The 23,086-nt window shown below is 39.5% G+C and overlaps 4 protein-coding genes across 5 annotated transcripts in view; 1 reads left to right on the top strand and 3 right to left on the bottom strand.

Annotated features, from left to right (window-relative positions):
- The window catches only part of atp13a3 (ATPase 13A3), a 35,722-nt gene extending 34,597 nt beyond the window's left edge, over positions 1-1,125 (bottom strand). For both annotated transcript variants that reach the window (XM_062423769.1, XM_062423770.1), the window contains exon 1: positions 995-1,125. The gene's annotated coding sequence lies outside the window, so the exon portion shown is untranslated. The remainder of the gene's footprint in view (positions 1-994) is intronic.
- A 2,979-nt stretch (positions 1,126-4,104) lies between these two features.
- tmem44 (transmembrane protein 44) lies at positions 4,105-10,543 on the bottom strand. Its single transcript, XM_062424806.1, has 10 exons — positions 10,359-10,543; positions 10,150-10,276; positions 9,979-10,069; positions 9,575-9,732; positions 9,083-9,169; positions 8,790-8,960; positions 8,163-8,288; positions 7,748-7,813; positions 7,480-7,620; positions 4,105-4,323 (listed from the first exon to the last, which is right to left on the bottom strand). Exons 1-10 carry the CDS (start codon positions 10,541-10,543, stop codon positions 4,105-4,107), a joined length of 1,371 nt encoding a protein of 456 aa, XP_062280790.1.
- Positions 10,544-11,518: 975 nt separating this feature from the next.
- lsg1 (large 60S subunit nuclear export GTPase 1) lies at positions 11,519-18,140 on the bottom strand. Its single transcript, XM_062423967.1, has 14 exons — positions 17,931-18,140; positions 16,587-16,713; positions 16,194-16,314; positions 16,027-16,113; positions 15,852-15,938; positions 15,676-15,736; positions 15,348-15,524; positions 14,828-15,169; positions 14,482-14,583; positions 14,081-14,224; positions 13,656-13,779; positions 13,367-13,446; positions 12,335-12,505; positions 11,519-12,190 (listed from the first exon to the last, which is right to left on the bottom strand). The coding sequence occupies exons 1-14, from the start codon at positions 18,027-18,029 to the stop codon at positions 12,011-12,013; spliced, it is 1,902 nt and encodes a 633-aa protein (XP_062279951.1). The 5' UTR covers positions 18,030-18,140; the 3' UTR covers positions 11,519-12,010.
- Positions 18,141-19,569: 1,429 nt separating this feature from the next.
- Positions 19,570-21,568, top strand: fam43a (family with sequence similarity 43 member A). The gene is made up of 2 exons (XM_062424395.1): positions 19,570-19,629; positions 19,738-21,568. The coding sequence occupies exon 2, from the start codon at positions 19,774-19,776 to the stop codon at positions 20,812-20,814; it is 1,041 nt and encodes a 346-aa protein (XP_062280379.1). The 5' UTR covers positions 19,570-19,629; positions 19,738-19,773; the 3' UTR covers positions 20,815-21,568.
- The last annotated feature ends 1,518 nt before the right edge of the window (positions 21,569-23,086 follow it).

The following is a 23,086-nucleotide window of genomic DNA, read 5'->3' as shown; positions in this document are numbered from 1 at the left end:
TTTATCTTTGACATTGCTATATGAGATTACAAATTGTTTCCTTACTGTTAATTTGTGCACACAATTTATTACTTTGAGGCTAAACAATAATTATCAAACAATCAAAAGTCTTGTGTTTTAATTAGATTAAAAATGACTCAAAGAGCTCCAAGAGAGGCTGAGCATGTTTATAGGTACAGTTTGTTTTACATATTTTCAATAGTATGTTATCACACATTCAAGTTGTGAAAGCTAATAAGCATGAGATGAAATTAGGCATTACCCAGGCTCTTGTTAATTTAATTAAGCTGGTTTGCTTGACATGTGCACAGTACATCCTTGCTTGTTACTAATCAGACCAGAGTGACAGGTGTTGACCAAACAGTTCACAACCTGAACAGAGGTACTCTTTTAAGTAATTGAATAACTGTGAATACTACGTGACAAGCAACTCAAATCGCCATTTAGGGACCTAAGAATCAGTTTTAAAATATGTGTTATTGGTAATTGCCATATGGTAAAAGCTGTAACATTGTAGCAGGATGCGGCTTTGGTTCATGGTTTCCTTGGTTTAATCTAGGTTAACCTTTCACTAGCTAATGTTGACTACATCCCTGGTAAGACCTACATCCTACGCGTTAAATGTTAAATTACTGACAAATGAATCATTCCTACAGCCTCCAGGCTGCCAGGAAGAGTCTTCATCGGGCTAGTTGGCTAACATTAGCCAAGCTTCATTGTTAGCTCGCTACTCATTGACCAGCTTATTGATAACATCCATGTGTCTTTCTCTGTACTTTCGGTTTGAGACAATGTGGGGGCGAATTCCCGTTTAACCGGCAAAGCTGTCTGGTTTCCCTGCCTCTCACCTTCATGAGAGGATGAAAGCTGACATCCACATAAGCAGCAGCTAACGTTACCACTTTAGCTTTAGCCCCGCTAGGTAGCAACTGACATGTGTGACGATGACAGCAGAGAGGAGACACCGCAACATGTTCCTGGATCACAGACTCACCCAGAACCACCCGGACACTCTGAAGATCACCTCCGAGTCATGGTGAGATGAAAGCAGCTGTTATCTGAAGGAAAACGTCGTTGAAGAAGAAAACGGACCAAGTTGAGAAGAAAAATCTTGTCGCAGCGGACACTCAGAGCAGGGGCTGCTGTGTGTTGACAGCTCAGCGGGACAGACTGAGTACTACAGCACGTAGTGAACTGGCCTGAACTGGCTGTCTGACGGCAGGAAGTGACGCAGCGTGGCGTCACTGGAGGGCCACGCAAGGTGGAAAGCTTGCACACTCATATTCCTGTAAAAAAACCCAATTTTCCTAAAAGCTACTCTTCTGCTGGTCCTTAGTTAACATATGTCCCCGCTCACATAAGCCACATTTGGAATAACAAGAATATACAGTCACCGGCCACCTCACTTGGCACACCTGTGCAAACTAATTCAATCGAATACAACAACTTTGCTATAAATTCTACATGTATGAAGTTTATACATTTTAAGTTTTTGTTGACATTATCAAAAAGGTGATAATTCTACTTTATGTTTATTAGTGAGGTAATAGTGAGTGATGGTGGTGTACTAGGGTGCATTATATTGAATGGTGTTCTTAATATTTTGTCCACTCCATTAACATACATGAGAGGGGCAAAATATTAGGAACACCATTCAATATAATTCACCCGAGTATGCCACCACCACTTACGACCTCAGTTATAAGCATAAAGCAGAAATATCACCTTTTTGACAATGTCAACAAACACTGAGAATGTATGAACTTCAAAACAGTAGAATTTATAGCAGAGTTGTTGAATTGGATTTCCCATTGAAGCAGCAGAGCAGAGATCCTGGATCCTATGTTTCACATAATTCAATCAAAAGAGTCTTTCTTTAGAGCCCTCCCTGCCCATTGCAGTTTCAAAATCCATGTGCCCAAATTGTAATGCAGACTTCCTTTAAGAAATTTAGAGTATCATGCTCAAGTTGAGACATTATCAGGGCTTTTTTTTAGACTTAGACATAAGTGACACGGAAACTCATCTTTGTATGTCAGATCAGTTGACTGCCACTTATAACTCTCAAGCAACTTTATTATATGATTATATGTTTATCTCCTTTATTCAGAGTTATTTAGTAACTACTTGGTACTCATTGATCAACATTCAGTTTCTGATGTATTCCCTGCCCATTTACTGGCAAGAATTCAGGATTTTGTGTTACTCCTGAAAAAATCCACCTCTCCCTCCTCCCTTTCTGGACAATTTGCAAGGTGAACAAAATGTCCTGCTCAAATAATCCAGGATCTTATGTCCTCTGCAGTGGAGCGACCACTGACGTATGGGCCAAGAAAAACAGAAAGACCCATGTACCACTGCTGCTTCAGATGTCCTAATCCGTGCTTCTCTTCACTTCTGCAAACAGAATTCCACCTTTTTATGGGGGACATGCAGTTTGTTTTCTTTTGGCCCAGTCTCACAAGGGACAGGGTTGAGGCCCAGAGATGGAGCAGTGCTAGCTCAGCATTCAACATCACACCAGAATACACCAATTGAGAACAAATTCATGATTTTTTTTTTGTTGCTTTATTGTATGTCATAGAAAATAAAGATGAACTACCAAACAGAAACATAATGCTGAATTTCTTTACCAAGACGCACACAAGTTAATCTCAGCTTGTGCAAAACAAAGCTATCATGTAGCTTTGTCTGTATTACTTTGTGTATTCCTATTCATGTTTTCTTTTTTTTATTATGTGGAACACTTTATACGTTTTTTATGTGTAAAAGCACCTTCAGCTACAGCTTTTTAATTTCGTTGTTCAGGTGTCTGTACAATGACAATAAAAGTCTATCTATCTATCTTACTACAGATTGGTTTAAGAAGCAGGAAGGAATGCATTAGGCGTTTCATTGTGGATTCATTACTCATGTCCCAAAGAAAGCAAGACGATACAATGACATAAATAAAGATATATTAAGCACTGACTAAATTATATGACTGAAATATCACGGTATTAATATGGATATTTTCCTATATCACTGTGTGTCATGATAAGCAAAGCCACACATGAAATAATCATCCCGATGTTCAAAACAGTGAGGTGTAGCCCAGTGTTACACAATACGAGACTATATTTGTCAAAATGTGCTGAACAATGACAGATAATGAATGACAACATGGTACAATGCAGTTATGATCTTCGCGAAATGTTTTCCAGAAGTTGAATACCAAAGTTTAACACCAAATCATTTCCTTACATCTGCTTCTAACTACATTATAGCCTGTTACAAACCATATATTAAATGCTTGCTAAATAGAAAGACAAAGTGTCATAACCCATTGTTAAGCTTTTAATCACAGCTTGTTCAAAAACATCAATATGGACAGCAGAAATAGGTGGAACAATAAAATGATAAGGTTACATCACAATAGAACTTTGCTCACACGATTGATAAATGGTTGAATGTTGAATCATTTTCCCACACAAACTATCAAACCAGGATTACAGGTTGAACAAGGCGTTAAGTTACATTAATTACAACTGCTGGTATCAGCAATTGCTCTGCTACACTGCATTACTTGTTTCCCAGTCATTTGTCTCAGAGATGTCACTTGAGGAAATGTAACAGGGAGGAGTAAAATGTGCTTCATAACTTTACTCTAATCTGTGTATTGTTCCACTATCAGACCTCAGGAAGTCTCTTTCGTTAAAAATTTGCTGGTCTGTTGCTCTGGCATGATAGTCTAAAGCCCTGGAGCGGGTGGAGGGACAGAGGTTTGAGAGATGATGGAGAGGACAGAGGAGCCCCAGCCGTCTAGATTGGTGCTTATCTGCGCCACCGGCCCACTTTCCCAGTCCAGCCCTGATAACACAGGTCGGACGGCAAAATACAGGATATGACCCAATAACCTTGCAAGGCAGCAGGGGAGCAATATTGTTTTATTAGGGGAGGTATTTTGTAAACCTTCCTAACAGATCTCAGTTCTCAGAGAGGATGAAAGCAACACAACACACATACACTAACTGAACTGTAAAACTGTAAAACATTGCAATAAAACACGTCAGACAACAGGTCAATGTTTACAGTTTTTATTACCATTCAAATTAATGTATCACGTCATTTAATTGACATTTCCTCGTCATTTGGGTTTGCAGCGGAGCCACTCTCACCCTCTTCTTTTCTGGTTACAGAATTCTGTGGGAGTCCAGCAACAGCACAGGTGCAGATGTTAAAGAATTTGGGGATTCTTGGCCACTCTTCCAGGGGAAACTCATGTTCCTCCTGCTGCTTTGCATTTGGTTCGCTCCACTGTACATTTCCCTCTTCAAAATCCCACTAAAAAATAAGGACAAGAAAGGGCAAACAGAGCAACCTTATTAAAACTAATTATCTACTAATAGGCAGTAGAAGACACCAGTGTGGAGGAGTTAGGTGCTTGTCTCTCACAATGGTAAAGTAATTAGTTCAAGAAGTTAGCTTATTTGTTCAAACAATTGTTTTTAAAGGGTGTTTCAAAAATCACTTCTGTGAAGAGGATATTACTATTATGTAGCACTTAGTCTTAATCACTTTTGGAACAAAAGGAACACAAAGGAGACAAACCCTTTTCTAATTTAACATAGGTTTGTTTGTAATGTTTGAGGTGCTGGTATTAAGGTTTATTTCACCGCTCCGATGACTCATGCTGTATTTGAACAACAGCTAAATGCCTCAAGCTCAGAGTTAAACCCCAGGCCAGCAGGCATCACACAGGACGCCATAAACATCTCCCAAAATAGCAGAGGGTAGCTTGTGGCCCCCTATAGACAAGGCAGACATTTTTTGCACTACTTCCTAAGCAGACAGGCCCAGCCCAGTGTTGGTCTTTAATCAAAGATCCTTTACAGCAGAACAATTGAGCCACAAAGTAAATCTCAAACAATTCCACCCCTCAGTGTACCCCCACCACCCCACCCTCACCTTCACCTCAGTTAGGAACTAGCACTCAGCAGAAAGGAGCAAGAAACAGTACAATAGACAATCCAAGCTGCTGGCTGCTCAGTTTAGGCAGGCAGCACACTCAAAATGTTGTGTGGTTTTTCATCATCCTTGAGTATGGTGATGGCATGTAAAACAGCCAGAATTTAAATTCATGTACACTAGCACCATGATCTCTTCTGTCCTCCGCTTGCTTTGAATCATTTTATAGTTGGTTAACTTCTAGGTTTAATGTAGAGAGAAAAGTGTTGCAAATGAAAAGTGACAGTTTTCCCTGGGTGTCCTGTACTCAACAACAGTGCTGCACATTATAGATTAAAGATTAGACACTGGGTTAACTTGCCTGTAAATAACTATCCATTGTATCAACAAGTACACAGCTTCTGTTAGTTTTAACTAGCAAGTGGAAAAGACACCAGAGAAGGAGAAATACGTAAGTCTAATTTGCCTGCTTTTTTCAGCAGAAGACTATTGACTAGAGCAGTGGTCTCCAACCCTGCTCCTGGAGAGCTACTGCCCTGCATGTTTTAGGTATCTCCTCACTCTAACACACCTGATTCTAATTATCAACTCGTTATCAAGCCCTTTGACGAGCCTCAGCTGCTTGATAACGAGTTAGAGTGAGGAGATACCTAAAACATGCAGGGCAGTAGCTCTCCAGGAGCATGGTTGGAGACCACTGGACTAGAGATTTGCTCAGGATTAATGGTCAAAAAAGATGAACAACATAATATTTTGAAGATCCTGTGGCGTGTGAGGCGAGTGGCTACCAGACCACCACCAACTGTTGAGAGTTCAAGTTAGACGAAGCTGAAGAGGAAGAATTGTCCCACAGCCAAATAAAGCCTTACCACAAACATAATTTACACAAAGTACATATTGAATAATCTCTCAAAGCCTTCTTTTTTCTAACGTTAACTGCGGTAAGGGCATTTACATCCGTTGCTTTTTCCTGTTTGGTAAACAGTATTAAACTGCAATTGTTTGCTCTCACACTATTTGCCTTTGTTTCTAATTAAATTACATCCTCCATAGCTTGGCGTACTACAGTAGCACAGTAAGGGAGTTTCTCTTGAGGCTGTAAGCATCATGGCCAGAGAGAAGGAATAAGCTTGAAATGTCATTCTCCCCGGAAACCCAAGAGGAGAAATTATACACATGTGGACCATCATCTAAATACAAGACTAGTTTAGCAATTTAGCCAAAATATAATGCTGGGTGCAACTGCAGAATAAAGCCACATTACACTTTACTTAGCCTATAATCAGCAGTTAAAATACAAACTCTTGCTTCTTACAAACCATAAACTTTTACCCACAGAATCACATGATCACACACACAGTCCTCTGTAGATTTCGACTCATCAATCCTCAAAGAACTTGCTGACCATTGTCTTCTAAGAAGAACCTCTGATGACCGTCTAACTTTACTTCCCCCAGAGTCACATGTGGAAAGCACAACGCTTGGCTTGCAGCAGCACACTGTCCTCACTGTTACTTCTTCTTACAAGTTGAATTATAACACTAACATTCCAGTACATTGGTTTGGAGATACCCTTGGTGGGTTCTGATTAAACACCAGAAGAGGAACATTTCTGTTTCAGCTCTTAAACTAGGGGTGGTGATTCAGACAAGACATTTTAGTGGCATTGAAACAGAAGTTTGGAGGCATACTTTTGTAACACAGCCACAATTTCAAGTGGCGGTCTCCAAACTTGTACTATCATCAAGAAGGGACAGAATCCAACTCTGTCAGACTGCAAGGCATCCAATTTTCCTGCAGTTTATTACACTCAGAAAAACAAAGCCAAATAGTAAAAACACCCTGTCAAACATTCAGCAGACAACATATTATAGCTCCAAAGTTTTACCTCTTGATGAACTTCAGTGCAATGTTGTAGAGGGGAAAACCCGATACATAAACCAACATGAAAGGCAATAAACTCAATAAATTGAATGTAATCACAGCAGTTCACGCAAGGTGACACAACTCAAGTTAATCATAGTGAAAAACACAGTCACATTCATTCATACTTTAACAATTGTCATGCGCCACCCATTATGTCTACATGCTATCACCACCTAGTGGCTCACTGTCTGACGAACACTCTATATCCTTACGTGTCAACACAATTTTAGATTGCTGGATAAAGGACACTGTCCAAACCTTTTTAACAGCCTTTTCACTTCTTTTCAGTAGTATCAATTATGAAAAGAAAAATCTAGTCCTAAAACAAAAAACGTTCTGGACATTTTTGGGAAACATTTTAGAATAGAAACCAAAAAACTTGGGTAGATAATTGAAGTCACTTCTGCTGTTGTGATTTATTTAAGTTGAGATGGGTTGAATGGGTTCAGGATAACAACAGATGACTTAATTTATTTGCTCAAAAAACTACTTTTTTTTGTGTGAAACATTAGTTTTGTTTTTCTGATCAGTTAGCTTACTCAAGCCCATTGTGAAAGAAAATGTCATCACATTTCATTAACAAAATATTTAATTGGTCCCACCCACCTCTAGATCAGAACTGATTTGCGAAGAGTCATAAGAGGTATCTGAATAGCAGAAACTGTCCACTCTGATTACTCGTACTGTCCTATTCAGAGGCTGCTCATTCACCTCCTCCTTGGACACTGTCACCTCGTTCAGGCATATCTGCCAACAAGAACATGATGGTCTCCACTTTAGATATTAAACTGCAAGAGGAACCGCTGACTCAGGAAGAGAAAATGTCCAGTTTTCACTGCCATTATTAAAAGCTGTCTGCAACAACTATGCTTACTTTTCTTGCAGGTTGAATACTGACATCCATATAACGGCCCATCTCAGTCATTGGGGCGTTTTTTGTCTTGGAAGAAAAAGGTTGAATAGTAAAAAAGAAGATGTTCAAACTCAAACCACAACCATGAGATTAAAAAATGAAAACAGAAACAAGTGACTGTGGCTTTCATTTTATGAACATGACTCAAATCTTAGAGATCAATGCCTAGTGCCTACCATTTATTTCTAAATGTCACTGTTAAACATAAAGCAGTCAGTTAGTTCTTTCTTAATTCAGTAAGTCTCACTACATCAAGGTCTCACTAAGAAATTACAGTGATAATCTGTTATTTGTGCAACAGATGTAACAATGTACAATTTCTAGAGTTAAGGAAAACAAACAAATAAGACCTAAAACATTAAGTATGAAGAATTACCTTTGTTTGTGTTAGTGAAATGACAGCTTTCTCCTCAGTGGTGTCACCTAAGAGGCTCTCTGTGTCTGGAGAAAACATTATAGGTTGCTGCCTGGTTCCCCCCTTGCACCAATAGATGACTAGAATCTGACAAATCTGGGTCAAAGGTCAGTACATTGCAGTTGGTCTAAAAAGATGGACAACTGATATACATTCAAAGATTTCAAGAGATCACTTTAACCTAATTATACCGCACTCTCCCTTGATTTACTCTGTGCTTGATGTGTTTTTGTTTCTTTTATGCTTTTCCCAAAGATCAAACCACTTTTGATGGTCTTTTTTTGTATTTTGTGTTGGTGATCTTTGGATTCATGTAAGTGGCACTCTTTCCTTCACTGTTCAGCCATGGTGGCTATTGCTGCTATTGCTCCTTCTTCTATGAAAGAAGGGTTTTTTTTCTCTCAGGAAAAAGCAGTTTGTGTCTAGAACACATAAAAGCTTTCATAGGTTGAATCAATATACAGTTACACGTGCTCCAAGGGACCATCTCCAGTCTGTGGCAAGAGTGTTACTATGGTGTTTGAAAACTAAACCCCTGAATCTAATAATGTCAGTAAGATGCTCACTGACCACACAATAAAAGGATACCAGAAGGTCCAGGGTGACACAGCATATTGCTGACAGCAGCCACGGCATAACTGTCAGAAGAAACGCAAGCTGAGTGTCGTAGAGGAGTATAGCAGCAGCATAGAGGACACCAGCTAGTGAGCACAGCACTCCAGAGAACATTTTAGCCCTTGTCAGCATCCGTCCTCTGTGCTGCAGGGGAAAAGCAAATGCCATTTCCTAAAAAGATTCACCACTAGGAACATTTTTGGGAAAGCAATAAAAGCACGTTTTTAAGTGACATCAAGTCACCCGTACTGTATCTGATCACTTACGGCCCTGTAGAGGGCAGGAAACTTGGAGGTACACGTGATGACAAAGGACAGCAGGCCAAGAATGTAACCCAGGATTTCAGTGTTGTCCTGTTAAAAAGAACAGATATCAGGTGTTATAACGTTAGATACAACAAACAGGACATTTTGCCAAATAATGCTGGATTTAAGCACATGAATATCCATCCACATTTGCAGATATTGATGCTGTAAAATATTTTTAAAATTGTGTATTTAGAGGCATACAGTGGCACATTAGAAATACAAACAGCAGTGTAGCATAAGTCCATGGACTCCACAGTTAAACAAACCATATGTATTGACAGAGCATCTAATCACTATAAAAAACAAGCATTAATGCAAACTGCATTCAAAGTGCAGTTATCTGTTATCTGTCGTGTTTTAGTGCACTATGTTACAGTTTAGTTAGTGTATGTGTGTTGGGTTGTAGCTGCACTGTGTAGCTTTGTCTGTAACTTGCTGTCATCTCCGTACGTGCAGGGAGATGTGCAGCAGTCTTCTACCACTGAGGGGATTGTCTGCTGGGTCGTGGCTGACTCTGAACTTCAGGAACCCTCCTGCTACAACCATCAGCACACACACTGCAAGGAGGTGCTGTCTCCTCCTCCTTCTTATGATCTTCAGCCTCCTCTCTGTGGGAGAGCACCATACAACATAGACAACCATCAGATGGAGTACCAAACAGTAAGTTGTGACATCCCCAGTTCATTTGTTTGGTTATCTGTAGAGCTTACTGTTTTGCCTAAACGGTTTGGCTGCTACTATTAAGCCTAAGTGCATATGCTACATTTTGTATTTGTACCATATCTACAGTGTGACTGTCCAGGAGACTATAAATTTTGCATTACTCGTATTTAATGGCATTGCTCTAAACTTACCTGTCTTCGAGTTCCAGCACAGACACACTGGGAAGCAGCAAGAAATAAAATTGACAGCATCCATAGCAGCAGCAAAAGCCCCCATTAAAATCTAGAAGGGAGGAAGCAGAAATAAGTTACTGTATTGAATGCAAAAGATGAAACGCACCATGATATAAACTACTACCTTACCAGAACATGCAGCTGCTTGGACATAACTGCACCAGTGGTAGCACACACGTTACCCAAGAAACAGTAGAGAGAGGTCATGGTCTCTCCCGGATGTCTTCGCCGATTTCTGCACCTCTGATACACGAGCCTTGAAACAGTGATAACAGGTTTAATACCAGAAAGACTTCAGTAAATTGCTGGAGAAAATGCTGCATAAAAAAACTACTTACAGAAGACATGAGAGCAGTAAAAACAGAGCAGATAAAGAGCAGAGACCGATGGGGACGCAAAGTTTGCCTGCGTCGAGGGAAAAACAGGTGGTGACTGAATCGATGCAAAAAGCAAGCAAGTTGGTGGACGACAGGTTGGGATTTTCTCCTGTCTGGCCCTCCAACTTTAATATGCGTACCCTCATGTTAATTGCAAATAAATTCACATTCCGAGTTGCTAAAAAACGAAGCAAGCCATGCCGTGCCAGCCAAAAGCCGTGTAGCCGAAGAGCAAACCTGCGCATTAAAGGTACCTGAGAGGTGACTGCACATTAAGGGAGGGGCTCACCTGTGATTAATGTTGCATTGCTGGAATAAATTGTGGGAGATTATCTGGCTCATTTGTGGCACAGATACGTAATTTCTTTAAAAAATAAGTAAAAGTTTCACTGTACAATAGTTGGTGATACACCTGTGTAGTCAAGTAGTTTTTGATAATCATTTGCATGCATCCTGAGTTCAGGATCACCTGCAAGGAGCAGCGTCGCTTTTCAGGAGCTGAATCCTCTGCAGGATGAGGCATATGAGGGGAAATGTTCCTGTCTTTCACACATGAGTTGCTGCTTGACAGCCTCGCAGTTGTGAATGCCGGGCAACCTGGGAATTGTTTATATCTCTGAATGAATAAAATAACACCCTCAACTCCAGAACGATGTCTGAGTGTTGAATTCTCAGAACAGAGACGTTGAAACAACAGTTAATAAAGCAACACTCGTAAAAGCTGTAAAATATAAGGGGTCTTGGCACTCTAGTGTATTGCACATGTTGCATTTGGGGAATTCTTACATAAATATATTAGTTTTGGTTAATTAAGTGTAAAACATGAAAAATACACATTTCAGCACTATGAGCAAACATTTCACATCTTTCATTCCATTGTGTTATAGGATGAACAGGAGGACTGATTATGGCAAGAAAAACCTGTATTTAAATGTTTATTTGAACATCTGAACTCTTGTAAGACAATCTTGAACTATTGTGAACCTATCCTTTAATATCAAAAGCCTGGATTGCTACTCAAACTCACAGTAATCATAGCTTTTAAGCAAACTATATTTCCCACATCTTGAAGATTAATCATTATTTTCCTGATGGAAATGCAATAAACAAGTGACACATAATACGTTTTAACTTTTATTCAATAGCCAATGATAATCACATAAATCATAACTGAGTGAAGGTGTATCCAAGAAACAGTAATATGTTTAATGAAGACGTTCAGTTATGCCTCTTGAAAACTTCAGCAAACTGTAATTGTTGAAAACCTCTTTTTCAACATCTTATAAAATTCTCACCCTCTGAATGTAGAGTTAATTTCCGAGCAGTCCTGTGAGATCTGATGTACAACTGGTGATTCAGTTGATGGAATGCATTGCACCAATATGATCAAACCATTTTAAAAACCACAACAGTCCATTACAGATTATGCACTTCACTGGTTAATATCAAGGCAACATGACCTTTCTTTACTCACAGGATTAAGGGGCCTACATCTACCTACAGATATTGCTCAGCATTTATTCCTTTGGAATCACATGTGAACCATACTTAAGGGTTTTTCCATTCCAGTTGAAATTATCTGTAATTGAAAGTGCTTAGATTTCAGATCATCTTCAGGCATCCAGATGCTTGGTAAGTCGGCGTACTTTCTCCTTCTTGTTCTTGTTGCCATGTTTTTTCCAAGGCTTGCCCACCACCATCTCTGATCCAGCTTTTTCTAGGCTGACTGGTCCACTGCCTGGTTTGTAGCCCATGACAGACTGAACCCCCTTGGAGAGCGCTCGCACATTCTCCTAAAGACAGAGATCCCATCAAAACTCAAGCATTCAATTTCTCAATAAACAGCCTTTTTGGAAATAGGAAAACAAGCTACAATGTTAAGAGATACTTTTCAAGCATTTTCATTGCTAGTAACAATACAGTAAGATGTATTGTACCTGATGGAAGAAGTTCTTGTCAACCACATTTTCGATTCTCTTGATTTTCTTTTTGTTTGTTGACAAGGAGAGGTCACAGTTGTCCGAGTCCCTTTGCTGGAACTTGCTGTGCTGTGGTTGGAAGTCTTTGGAATCTATATGTGGTGGAGGATGGCAGTACAGAAGCTTGCCCTGTGAGGAGTCAACATTGTTAGGCAGTATGTGTTAGAGAGAGGATCATCTATTCAAGATGCATGTGGGGTAACAACTGATTTTATAGCAACAACTGCCTCCCAAAAATTCTCATTTGCCGTGTTTTGGCAAAACCTTCAGATAGCCTACTTTGGAACGAGAAAAAATAATCGTAAGCACTAAACTTGGAACTACAAGTCGCTACTGTACAATCCTGTTTGAGGAACCACGTAGATGAAAATTAGACCCATGAGGTATTAAAAAATGACTGCTGCACTTGATGCAGTATTAACACGAGGAAAAAATATCACAGATTTGTCCTGTTTTGTTTTTTTGTATTTACTGCTGAATGGGTTGGATGGGATAAATGAATGAAAAAGAGAAATGCAGAGGAGGAAGATGAAGCATCTAACTCCACAGTAAACCATCTGTTGAGTATTTGGTGGTAATTTATTTCTGCTTTAGAAAGTAACTACCATGAAACAATGAGAAAATAAAATGTTATTTCTCTCATTTGCTGCTTTGTTGTCACTACCACTGCTCCCTCTTTTTATTCAATCTCTATGTTCCTGCAGTTTTGTATAGAACACAGTCTTAAATGTACAGCAGAGACGCAGCAGTTTTTAGTTGTAATGCAATGCCATGCTGCAGTTAATGCAACAACCACTAGATGACAGTAATTTGCATTCAGTTGTCCTGCTTGGGGTCTAAATCATGGAGGAGTGTTTGTAAACTGACTTTTAGCAGCCTGTTGTTACTCAAATTCAATCCAATATTACCTTCCAAGTATACAAAAGTAATCAAAAGAAATCAAAACAACTGTAATTTTCCCCCCAAATCTGATAAGGATGTGCAACTTACATTGACATAATCCTTCAGGATGTACCTGGCAGATCTGGGCTGATCAGGCTGGCCGTGTGACGTCATAAAGCCTCTCATGTCTGAAAGACAGGAAAACACAGGATGATAAACTTTATACAGCTTGTATCTAAAAGCACAGTGCTTTACAAACACAGAGAAACAAGAAGTAGCCGAATACTAAATAAAAGCCGAGGAAAGTTGCACACTTGCAAATAATTCTTTTTATTTTTTTACTATTTTTTTTTTTTTTTTTTAAATAGAAAACTCTATAAATGTCTGGTAGTCCCACATCCGTAAGCCATCAGCAGCTCCTCAGAGGTAGGGGTTCTGTCGGGGTCTTCATCCTCTCGTGGTCGGATGATGTTGATGCCGTAGGTGCCTTCCAATACGTCACGAGGGATTGTTTGACATACTTAACAAATCTGTTAAGGGCTTAACTTTGATCGCCTGGTAACACTGTGAGCTTTATGGTGTAAAAATGTGAAATTCTGGGTAAAAACAGCAATGTATATACTTTAAATTCATTTTGGATGTTTGGCATGATTAATGTAAAATAAATTAGACCACTGTCAGATTAGGTAATAAGGTAAGGCGTTCATCAGTTTCCCCAGACAAAGACCTACTGTATAACTGGGTTTCCAAGTAGAACCATATTTCCCATAAAGTTTTTCCTGAAACAGAAACAAAAATGATTGATTGTCATATAAAAGATATCAGAGAGGCTGCTGGTACGTGATCTCTCATCTGGTCAATGGGCAGGATCCCACAGCAGATCATCTCAGCTTTGGTAGAAACAAAGGAGGGCATGACCAGCCCGGGGCAGTCGCAGAGGCACAGCCCTGGCTCCACATACAAAGTCTGTGATACATGAACATAAAAGGCAAAATCAATCACATGCATTATAATTGCACTTTAAGGTCATTTTATTCAGTTTTTCATTTTATTGTTGTATACATTTGTTTTTTTTCTCATATCGATCTTTTTGAGCTGCTGTAGCAATGAATTTTCCCCACTGTGGGATCAATAAAGTTTTATCTTATCTTATATTTGTCCTTCTGCTGATGGAAAACATGACTTGAATTCACATGGGAGAGGTCTGGAGAGCCATTCTATACCTGAAAGTGCTTTGTGTGTCCAGGAGTGGCTGAAACAGACACCTTCTTGTTCCGTAAAATAGTGTTGATGGTGGAACTCTTCCCCACGTTTGGATACCCAACCTGTTGTGAAATGATGAAAAATGAAGGTTTAGTTCATATTGCAACTTTTTTCTGTCATAAGAATGTAAGAATTGAGTTAATTTTCCATTTAAAACACTCTTCAGCACCATTCAAGAAGCTCTTCGTCACAGCTATACTGAGAACAAACACACCAGCATTCCTGAATAAAGCTTGCAGAAGATTACAACATATGTATATTTGATTACTGTACACACACAGAAAGTAAGTAATACATTTTACCCACCAGCCCAACTGTAAGTTCGTCTTCTTTACACTTGGGTCCACTGTGAACAGACTGAAACATTGCCAGCAATTCATCCTTTTGCAGCAGCCGACTGGAGTTGTGGATGGATTCATTAGATGAAGCGAGAGTCCATTCCTCTTCTCCCTCATCTTCTGAGCAGGTGTGCCACTCCTCCTCATCTACAATAATCTTTTCCTGCTGCTCTTCTTCTATATCACTCTCTTCTCCCTCTTCCTCCTGATCCTCTCCATATGCACCCTTTTGGCTAAAGTCTTCATTGTCTGGCTGCTCTTCCTCTTCTGGGTCGCTCTCTCCACACTCTGGATCCTCCACTTCCATTCCCTGTGGGAAGGGAAGTTTACCACTTTTAATATTGGGGTTAAAGGCTGAAGAGCGCAAAAATGCTGAAGAGCGCAAACATTTCTCTGAGCTCCAAACCCCTGATGTATGATAATGCAAGTCCACACAGTTATCGGCTCAGTTTCATGTACAGCTTGTCAGTAAACCTCCACCTTCTCACCTTTTCCTCTGCCTCTAGTCTGTTGCTTTCAGCCAGTGCAGACCAGAAAACTGCCCTTAGCCCCTCTTTCTCAAAGTGTTTGGCCCAGGCTCGCCTCTGCTCTCTGGTCAGCAGGTCGGCTTTGTTTACCAGCAGCATGTTGACCTTATTTTCCGAAACCTCCTTGACATATGACTCCTTGCAGCACACAATGAAAAGAATAAATTTAATCAACAGAGTAGAGTTGATGCTCACTTTGATTTCAGTATTTCTGCTAGTCATAAGCAGTAACAGACACCGCATTCCTCACTGAACCAATTCTGTAACCATTAGAGATAAATGCTTTTACCAGGTCAGGACATCTGAACAGCAGAGGATTTCTTGCATCGACAATTTGAACGACAACGTCACTACAAGAAAATAAACAGTTTTACTTTAAGCATCATATAAGAAGAACACATTCCTCCTTAAATACAGGTATGAAGAAATAAAATGATAAATGAAGAAGAAAGTTTTTGTTTCTACCTTCTCTCGATGACTCTCCACAGCTGTCTCCAGAACTCAAGATTTCTTTCAAATGGTGTGATAAGTAACTTCTGTTGTTCTTCTAGCCTTTAGAAGTAATAGTGATTAAATTACTGGCACAGATAATCCTACATAGGTTTACAATAAACTATATATGGATATGAATATTACATACTCTGCAAGATCTCGTCTCCACACAAGGAAGCTGTCTTTTTCTGCCTGCTGAAGGGCCTCTGGACTGGTGCTTCCATCCCAGTGGGGGCTGAAAACAAGCAGAGAAATAACAACATTAAAAATGCCAAATATACATGTCATTTAATTGACTAAATCAGTTCAGCTTACCGTCGAGGAATTTTGAGGCAATGCTTGTTATCTTCATGCAGCTTATTTAGCCTGATTTTCTCCTCAGATGTTAATAAGCCTGCTCTAGATTCTGCTGGCACAAACTTGATGTTGAGTTTCTCTATGAAAAGGAAACAAACACCAGTGAGGACAGAAGAAAGAAGTTGCAATAAAACAATAACAAAAAAAGGTATTTAAATACTTAAAAGTTGAAACCCACATTCTCAACCTTCTAACTTAAGTACTTACTTAGAATTAAACTCTTAAAATGAACTCTATTCCCCTGAGCAGACCCTGAGTAGATAGACCCCAGCATACATCACACTACTTGCAACTCCTAAGTTAAGTAAACTGAGTAAGCAAAACCCAAGAATTAAATGAGGTATAACCTACCAGCTACAAACTCTGTTCCTGCCAATTCGGCAGTGGCCAGAAAGTCATCCATTGAGCTCTGCTCTGTCACTGACTGCAGGTTCAGCCGTCCCCAGTCGTAGCCATCACTCAGCTCACTGGTATGAAGCTGAAAGTGAGAATCAAAAGTCAAATTAGGCCAAAACTCATTCCAAACCTGATTAGTGTACATTGGCAGTGATTACTAAAGAGTGTGCATCTCCAAAAGGCACAGTGTCTATCATGACCAGTGTTGGGGAGTAACTAGTTACATGTAACAGCATTATGTAATTTAATTACAAAATATATGTAACTGTAATCTGTTACAGTTACTGAAAAAAATGTGTATTTAAATTACATTTACTTATGAAAATTATTACAGAGGGGTTACATCTGAAGTCAGACCTTTAAGATTTTGCTCAGGAGTGGGGTTTTTCTTCATTTCTTAATATTTAACATGTTACTGAATACATATATTGCTATATTTAATTCTTTGAAAACAATATCGTTTTATATTTTGTAAATACATTATGATATGGGCTTACTTGGAACACACATGGGCTTAAATGATGTCACAGTACCAATTAGGTCCACTGTTTTATCATAAAATATCTTCCCAAATCTTCATGAACTAATGAATACATTTTCAAATGAGAGCTAAATAATGCTTTATAAGAAATTATCTCCCTTATACATCATGTCAGTATCCATGAAAAACACCTGAACTTAGATTTTGGTGGGCTTAATGGGTACACTTACCTTAACAGCTGAAAACATTAATTATAAGATTAGAAAAATCAATCAAATGTAGTAAGTTACATTACTTTGATTAAGTAATTGAAATAGTTCCATTACTTATCACATTTTAAATAGAGTAACTAGTTATCTGTAACCTATTACATTTCCAAGGTAACTTTCCCCACCCTGATCATGACTATACACTGTAATTGTGGTATGTTTCAATCACATAGCTTTTGAGTAACTATAACTGCCTTGCACACGTGGATAACAGTACAGTAGGAAGCCCGTTGATTATAAAAAAAACACTACAATATGGATCGTATGTCAAGAACAGGAATCTATTTATTACGACTAGGTATTAATTAATGTACTTTCTTACGTTACGTAAGCAGAAAGGCAAAAAATAACATGTTTTTGTTATTAGTTAGACTTTGGTGACCAACAACTGGCAGTTAAGTTATATACAAATAACAGCTAAATCCTACATGTAGTTTAGGAGTCGCTTGCTATCCCAAACACTGCCGTAACAAATCAGACTTGATAAAATGCCATATCTTATCGAAATATTCAGCTTATAGGACGTGATTAGCTGTTGCTATGTCATACCCAAGAGTCGCCCCTCTTGTTGCCTCGGCCAGCCTGGAGTCTTTCCTTTATCAGAGCTCTGCCAAGTCCGCCTCCTCCGCTTGACTTCTTCTTACCCATACTGTCTTCACACACAAAAAATACCGTAGAAATATTAAACTGAAAGTTGGAAACGCTAGAAATGTCAGCAACAACCGTAACCCATGTGCACTACGCGTCCATGGCACTGCGATGTTGTCGTAAGAAGCGGAAGTGGAACAAACCAATTTAGTGACGTTTTCAGACAATTACACCTCGGTTACTATGAACGCGTTTTCATTTAAATATTTACCCCATGTTCAAAAAGAAACAAATATTTCATTGAAAGTCTTGAGGAGATAACTCATTTGTTATAAACATCTTAAGCTATGGAACAGTCCACTTATTTGTCCAGCTGTCAAATGTGCCCTAAAGAAAATGGGATTACACCAACATTAGTTCCGTATGCATGGCACATTTTACAGTAATACATAATGTAGGCTACATATAATACACTTGTCATTAATATATTGCAAATGGATTTTACATCCTAAATTAAAGCCTAGTATTGCGCAAAGTGACAAGTAAATCTGCTTCCACTATCAGAAAACGCACTTCTGATGCAAACCAAAGGATGGCAGCATAGAGCCATATAAGGGTTACCCTGCTGCCCTCATCCCACATTCATCAATATGATCAAATGACAGTCTGGCGATTATACTGTAGTCTTTACTATCAATTTCACGAAAGACAAACACATTTAATTTAGACCACATGCCTATTTTTACAGGCCTATTTTTTTAATGTTAATGTTGCGTTTAAGTGCAAACACCATATAAGTAAGCTACTATGCCACTACTACGACAACAACTACTACTAGCCTAATTACAACAACAACAACGACAATAATAATAATCATACATAGCCTAATGCATTTGTTTGTATTGCACTTTTCATTCACAGTGAATGTCAATGTGCTACATTGTTAAACATATAACAGCTACGTATGTCGAATCTATCTTATCTATCAGGACTGTGGCAAAAACAATGTGAACACATTTAACAAGACTTGAAAACGTGATTTTGGTTTGTGGTGGGAATAAGGCAGTCTAATTATGCTTAAGAAAAACCATGAACATTTTAATGCATACATTTTATTTGTTTGGGCTCAGCAATGATTTTATAGCCTAATGAAAATATAAACATAATATCTTCATTTCGTTGACAACTCGGCTGTAGTATCCCATAGAATAGTTTTTTTCATGGTAAGATTTAAAAAATAATTTCTGTATTGTAGAATATAGAATGTCGGAGCATTTCAGTTCTTTCTTTTGTAAGGAATGGCATTATTAAATGTCACAGTGTAGGCTACTTGTTGCATTAATAATTCAGTGTTTGTGTCTGTAGTAATTTGATTCATTACAAGATAAGGAACCTTACATTTGTTTAAAATGATGCTTCAGTCATTTAAAAACAGGAAGCAAACGTGGGAGTTTTGTATCAATGAACACAGTCAACCCAAACGTAAACATGATTACTTTCATTTGGTTCAGTCCCCCCCTACAGTCACACTGAAATGGTTTTTCCTGATATATAAACCATGAGGCTCGTCCCACTACAGCAGACTGTAATCTGCACTACAAACAGTCAGGACGTGATGCACCACAATGGACAAGAGCACTTTACGGGACGCACAGATGAAGTACGGTGTTTTCACTTCTCATAGAGTAGCTCATATATGACCTGAGAGTAAACACTTGTAGGATTTAGTAGTAATAAAACGTTGTTTCCCCCCTCCTTTCTCTCTCAGTAGAATTTGTTGCTGTTGACTGGAAACAGCAATAAAATGCTGCCTTGGAAGAAGAATAAGTTCGACCTGATTGAGGAAGATAAGCAGTCCAAGCAGAAGGGCTATGCGGTGAGTCTCAACTATTCTGCGCTCACCTCCTTCGCCAAGTCCTGCCCCGAGAGCGCACTCAACAGGGTGGGCAGCATGTTCAAGTCAAAGAGGAAAAAGGTGAAGATCACCAGCGAGGACCCTACATACACGGTGCTCTACCTGGGGAATGCCACTACCATTCAGTCCAAAGGGGATGGCTGCACGGACGTGGCGGTGAGCAAGATCTGGGGCAAGAGCGAAATGGGCAAGAATGGCACCAAGATGAGGCTGACCGTCAGCTCGCAAGGGATCCGGATGGTGCATGTGGACGATAAGGCCAGACGACCGGGACACTTGTACTTGCTGCACCGGATAACATACTGCGTCGCGGACCCGAGGCTACCCAAGATTTTTGCTTGGATTTACAGGCACGAGATGAAGCACAAGGCCGTGATGCTGCGCTGCCACGCAGTGCTGGTGTCCAAGCCGGAAAAGGCAAAGGCTATGGCACTGTTGCTGTACCAGACCTCAGCCACAGCCCTGGCCGAGTTCAAAAGACTCAAACGGAGGGACGATGCCAGGCACCAGCAGCAGCAGCTCATAGGGGAACAAACCATTCCGTTGGTTCCTCTTAGGAAGCTCCTGAACGGACAGTGTTACTACAAACCCCCGGTGGAGCGCAGCCGGAGCGCGCCCAAGCTGGGCTCCATCACGGAGGACTTGGTCGGGGAGCAGGAGGAGGAGAAGGCGATGCACTTTGAATGTGAAGACATTCTGGACACGGACGATGATTGTGTTACAAACGGTAAACAGGAGTTGACTCAGATTATTAATGACTTGGGGGAGATGAGCATAGGAAACGACGTGCAGACACTGAAAGCTGACCTCAGAGTCACCAGACTTCTCTCTGGAGAGAGCACGGGGAGTGAATCTTCCATAGAGAGCAACCAGGAGCCCTCTCTGCTCACTAATGGGTTTGAAGAGTTAAAGGTGCAGGAAATTGCTTGAATAATTAGGCATTTCTGTGCGTCTCTGACGCATTGTTTTGTTGAGCTGATGTCTCCACAAGAAACATTTCCTTTGTCGTCAACCTTGTGCTGGAGAGTGTTTTTCTAATTTGTGCCTCCACTACTAATATAAATGATTCAAAAAAGATCCTCAAATGTTCTGGGACAATAATCAGCACACGTTAGCTACAGAATGGTATTTTAGGGTTGTGTACACCCATTAAAACATGGAAAACAAGTGCATGCCCATTTGAGAGATGGCTGGTTGAACCGACAAAATCCCAGTGCGCCTCAACACGCACAGCACTAATTCCATCTCTTTTATTTAAGAGGATTTGTTGTAGCCTCAAGCTTGTTTACCTACCTTTTTTTCTCTCGTGAAAATGGCATTTTTCTGTTGGAAAAATGTCCCTCATGATAAAAAAAGAAACATTCTGTTTTTAAAGCACGTTTCGTTTTTTTCTGAAGTGGTTCAGTGTGTCTAATTAGGCACCTGTTAATGTTCCTGTCAGGGGCTTATGTGACAGCCTATTTCAATTATTTTATTTTTGCACTGTTGTGGAATTCATTCAAGTATTATGTTGACTACCATGTACATAATGTCTGTTGGTATGTTGTCTAAAAACATAAATGTCATATCTTTGCTGTGCAAAAGAAACAACACCTTTATGTATTAAGATGTAAAGTAAGATGTTTTAAGTATAAATATGTTATTTTTTAAAGGATAAAAATGTGGTTTGTTATGTGAACCTCACAAGAACCTCATTATCAATAAAAAAAACGAAAGTGATATGAGTGTGTCATAGTTCATATATATGTAGATTTGTGTTGGAAAACAAATAGGCCATCTTTTATTTCAGTGCTCTTTAATGTGAATGGGGATTTACCTTGTGAGTCTCATATTGAGGTCAGATTTGCACTGCTTAGAAAAGTCACTGACAGAGACTACATTTTACAGCTGTAGGTTATAAGTATGATCATTATTTATGTTGTTTTTAAATATGTATCATTCAGTAGTCTTGGACGAGTGCTTACATCCTTTTCACCAAATTGCTTTTAGGGAACAGGCTGTAGTGGAAGTTATTTAGTTAAGGTACTGAAGGCTTATTCATTCTGGCTGGCCTCAGGGGAAAGAAGGCCACACAGGAGGACGTCACCACAAGCAGTTAGAACATCACATGGCTCTTAATGACAAGGTAGCAGAAGCACCAGAGCTCCTTTAATAAGGTACTGACTGTTTTGTATTTGCTATGACGTCTGTACTCATTTGATTGTAAGCTACAGAGAATCTTAAGAGTTAAAACAAGTACTTAAAAAACATAATGTATCACATGTCTGAAATCAACATTATAACCAGCAGGTATATGTTTCCCCCATTAATTAGTAGTGTTATGTGTCTAGTTTGAAAAAATGAATTGGGTATAAATACCTGGTGCATTTCAACTTATCTGAAATATCCATTCATAAATGAAAGTGATGCTGATGAAAAATTAGATAGTTTCTTCTTTTAAATGCCAGTAAATCACCCTCAATAACTGATACATAAAGAATTGACAAAGAAACACTCCCAATCACTTCTCATGTCAGCATGTCAGCTTCTCATGCGGCCTGTGGTCAGTGAGGGTTGTGACTTAGCAGCAGTGACACTTCTCGCATGGAAGATCTGTCAAAGTCGCTTCCTTTTCACAAACACGTAGACCTATGCAAAGTACACAGAGTTCCAGTTGCCATTCATTTGGTCCAGACTGATATAACAGTAACAACTCGAACACACAGATATTGATGCATAAAGCCATTAGCACTGTGCGTCTGTCTGCCAGGGCTGCACCCTGGAGCCCTACAGCATGCAGAGATGCTCCTCCAGAGCCAGGCGTATTCTCACTAACACCACCAGCACCAATGCTCCACACATACAGGACTGAATAAGACATGAGGAGGGAAAAACAGGATGCCCAGAGGAGGTGGCTATGAGGATTCTTATCTGGACAGACTGTGTGTTCACCAGCTGACACAATCCCATTGACCATGCTGAGATATTCACTGGAAATTAAAAAAATAAAAATCCAACCATGGATTCAGAATGAGAGCCAGAGGCAGAAGGTTAATGTGTTTCAGCCAGTGGTTGGTCATATTAAAGTCTTCACAGCAGCTCATTATGAATTGATGTGCTTTCAAGAGATGTACAGACATACTAAATTGAGTTTGTTGCTGTATTTGTGGCTTGTCAAGTGGAAATCGTGTGTGTGAGTTAAAATAGCAATAGAGCGCAAAAG

Source organism: Scomber scombrus, chromosome 8 (genome assembly GCF_963691925.1).
Source record: "Scomber scombrus chromosome 8, fScoSco1.1, whole genome shotgun sequence".
In the NCBI taxonomy this organism is placed as follows: domain Eukaryota; kingdom Metazoa; phylum Chordata; class Actinopteri; order Scombriformes; family Scombridae; genus Scomber; species Scomber scombrus.
Note: the sequence above shows the minus strand (reverse complement) of the source record. Positions and strands in the feature narration are given on the sequence as shown.

What these genes read in the sequence shown, in the direction of transcription:
- tmem44 (XM_062424806.1), bottom strand. Translation starts at nt 10,543, where the DNA reads ATGAGGGTACGCATATTAAAGTTGGAGGGCCAGACAGGAGAAAATCCC. An exon ending in CCAAGCAGCTGCATGTTCTG is followed by an intron (nt 10,070 to 10,149) that starts GTAAGGTAGTAG and finishes CCTCCCTTCTAG; the next exon opens with ATTTTAATGGGGGCTTTTGC. An exon ending in GTATTCAACCTGCAAGAAAA is followed by an intron (nt 7,621 to 7,747) that starts GTAAGCATAGTT and finishes TCTTGTTGGCAG; the next exon opens with ATATGCCTGAACGAGGTGAC.
- lsg1 (XM_062423967.1), bottom strand. Translation starts at nt 18,029, where the DNA reads ATGGGTAAGAAGAAGTCAAGCGGAGGAGGCGGACTTGGCAGAGCTCTG. An exon ending in GACACACAAAGCACTTTCAG is followed by an intron (nt 14,225 to 14,481) that starts GTATAGAATGGC and finishes CATGTATCACAG; the next exon opens with ACTTTGTATGTGGAGCCAGG. An exon ending in TCCTGAAGGATTATGTCAAT is followed by an intron (nt 12,506 to 13,366) that starts GTAAGTTGCACA and finishes GACTCCTCACAG; the next exon opens with GGCAAGCTTCTGTACTGCCA.
- fam43a (XM_062424395.1), top strand. Translation starts at nt 19,774, where the DNA reads ATGCTGCCTTGGAAGAAGAATAAGTTCGACCTGATTGAGGAAGATAAG.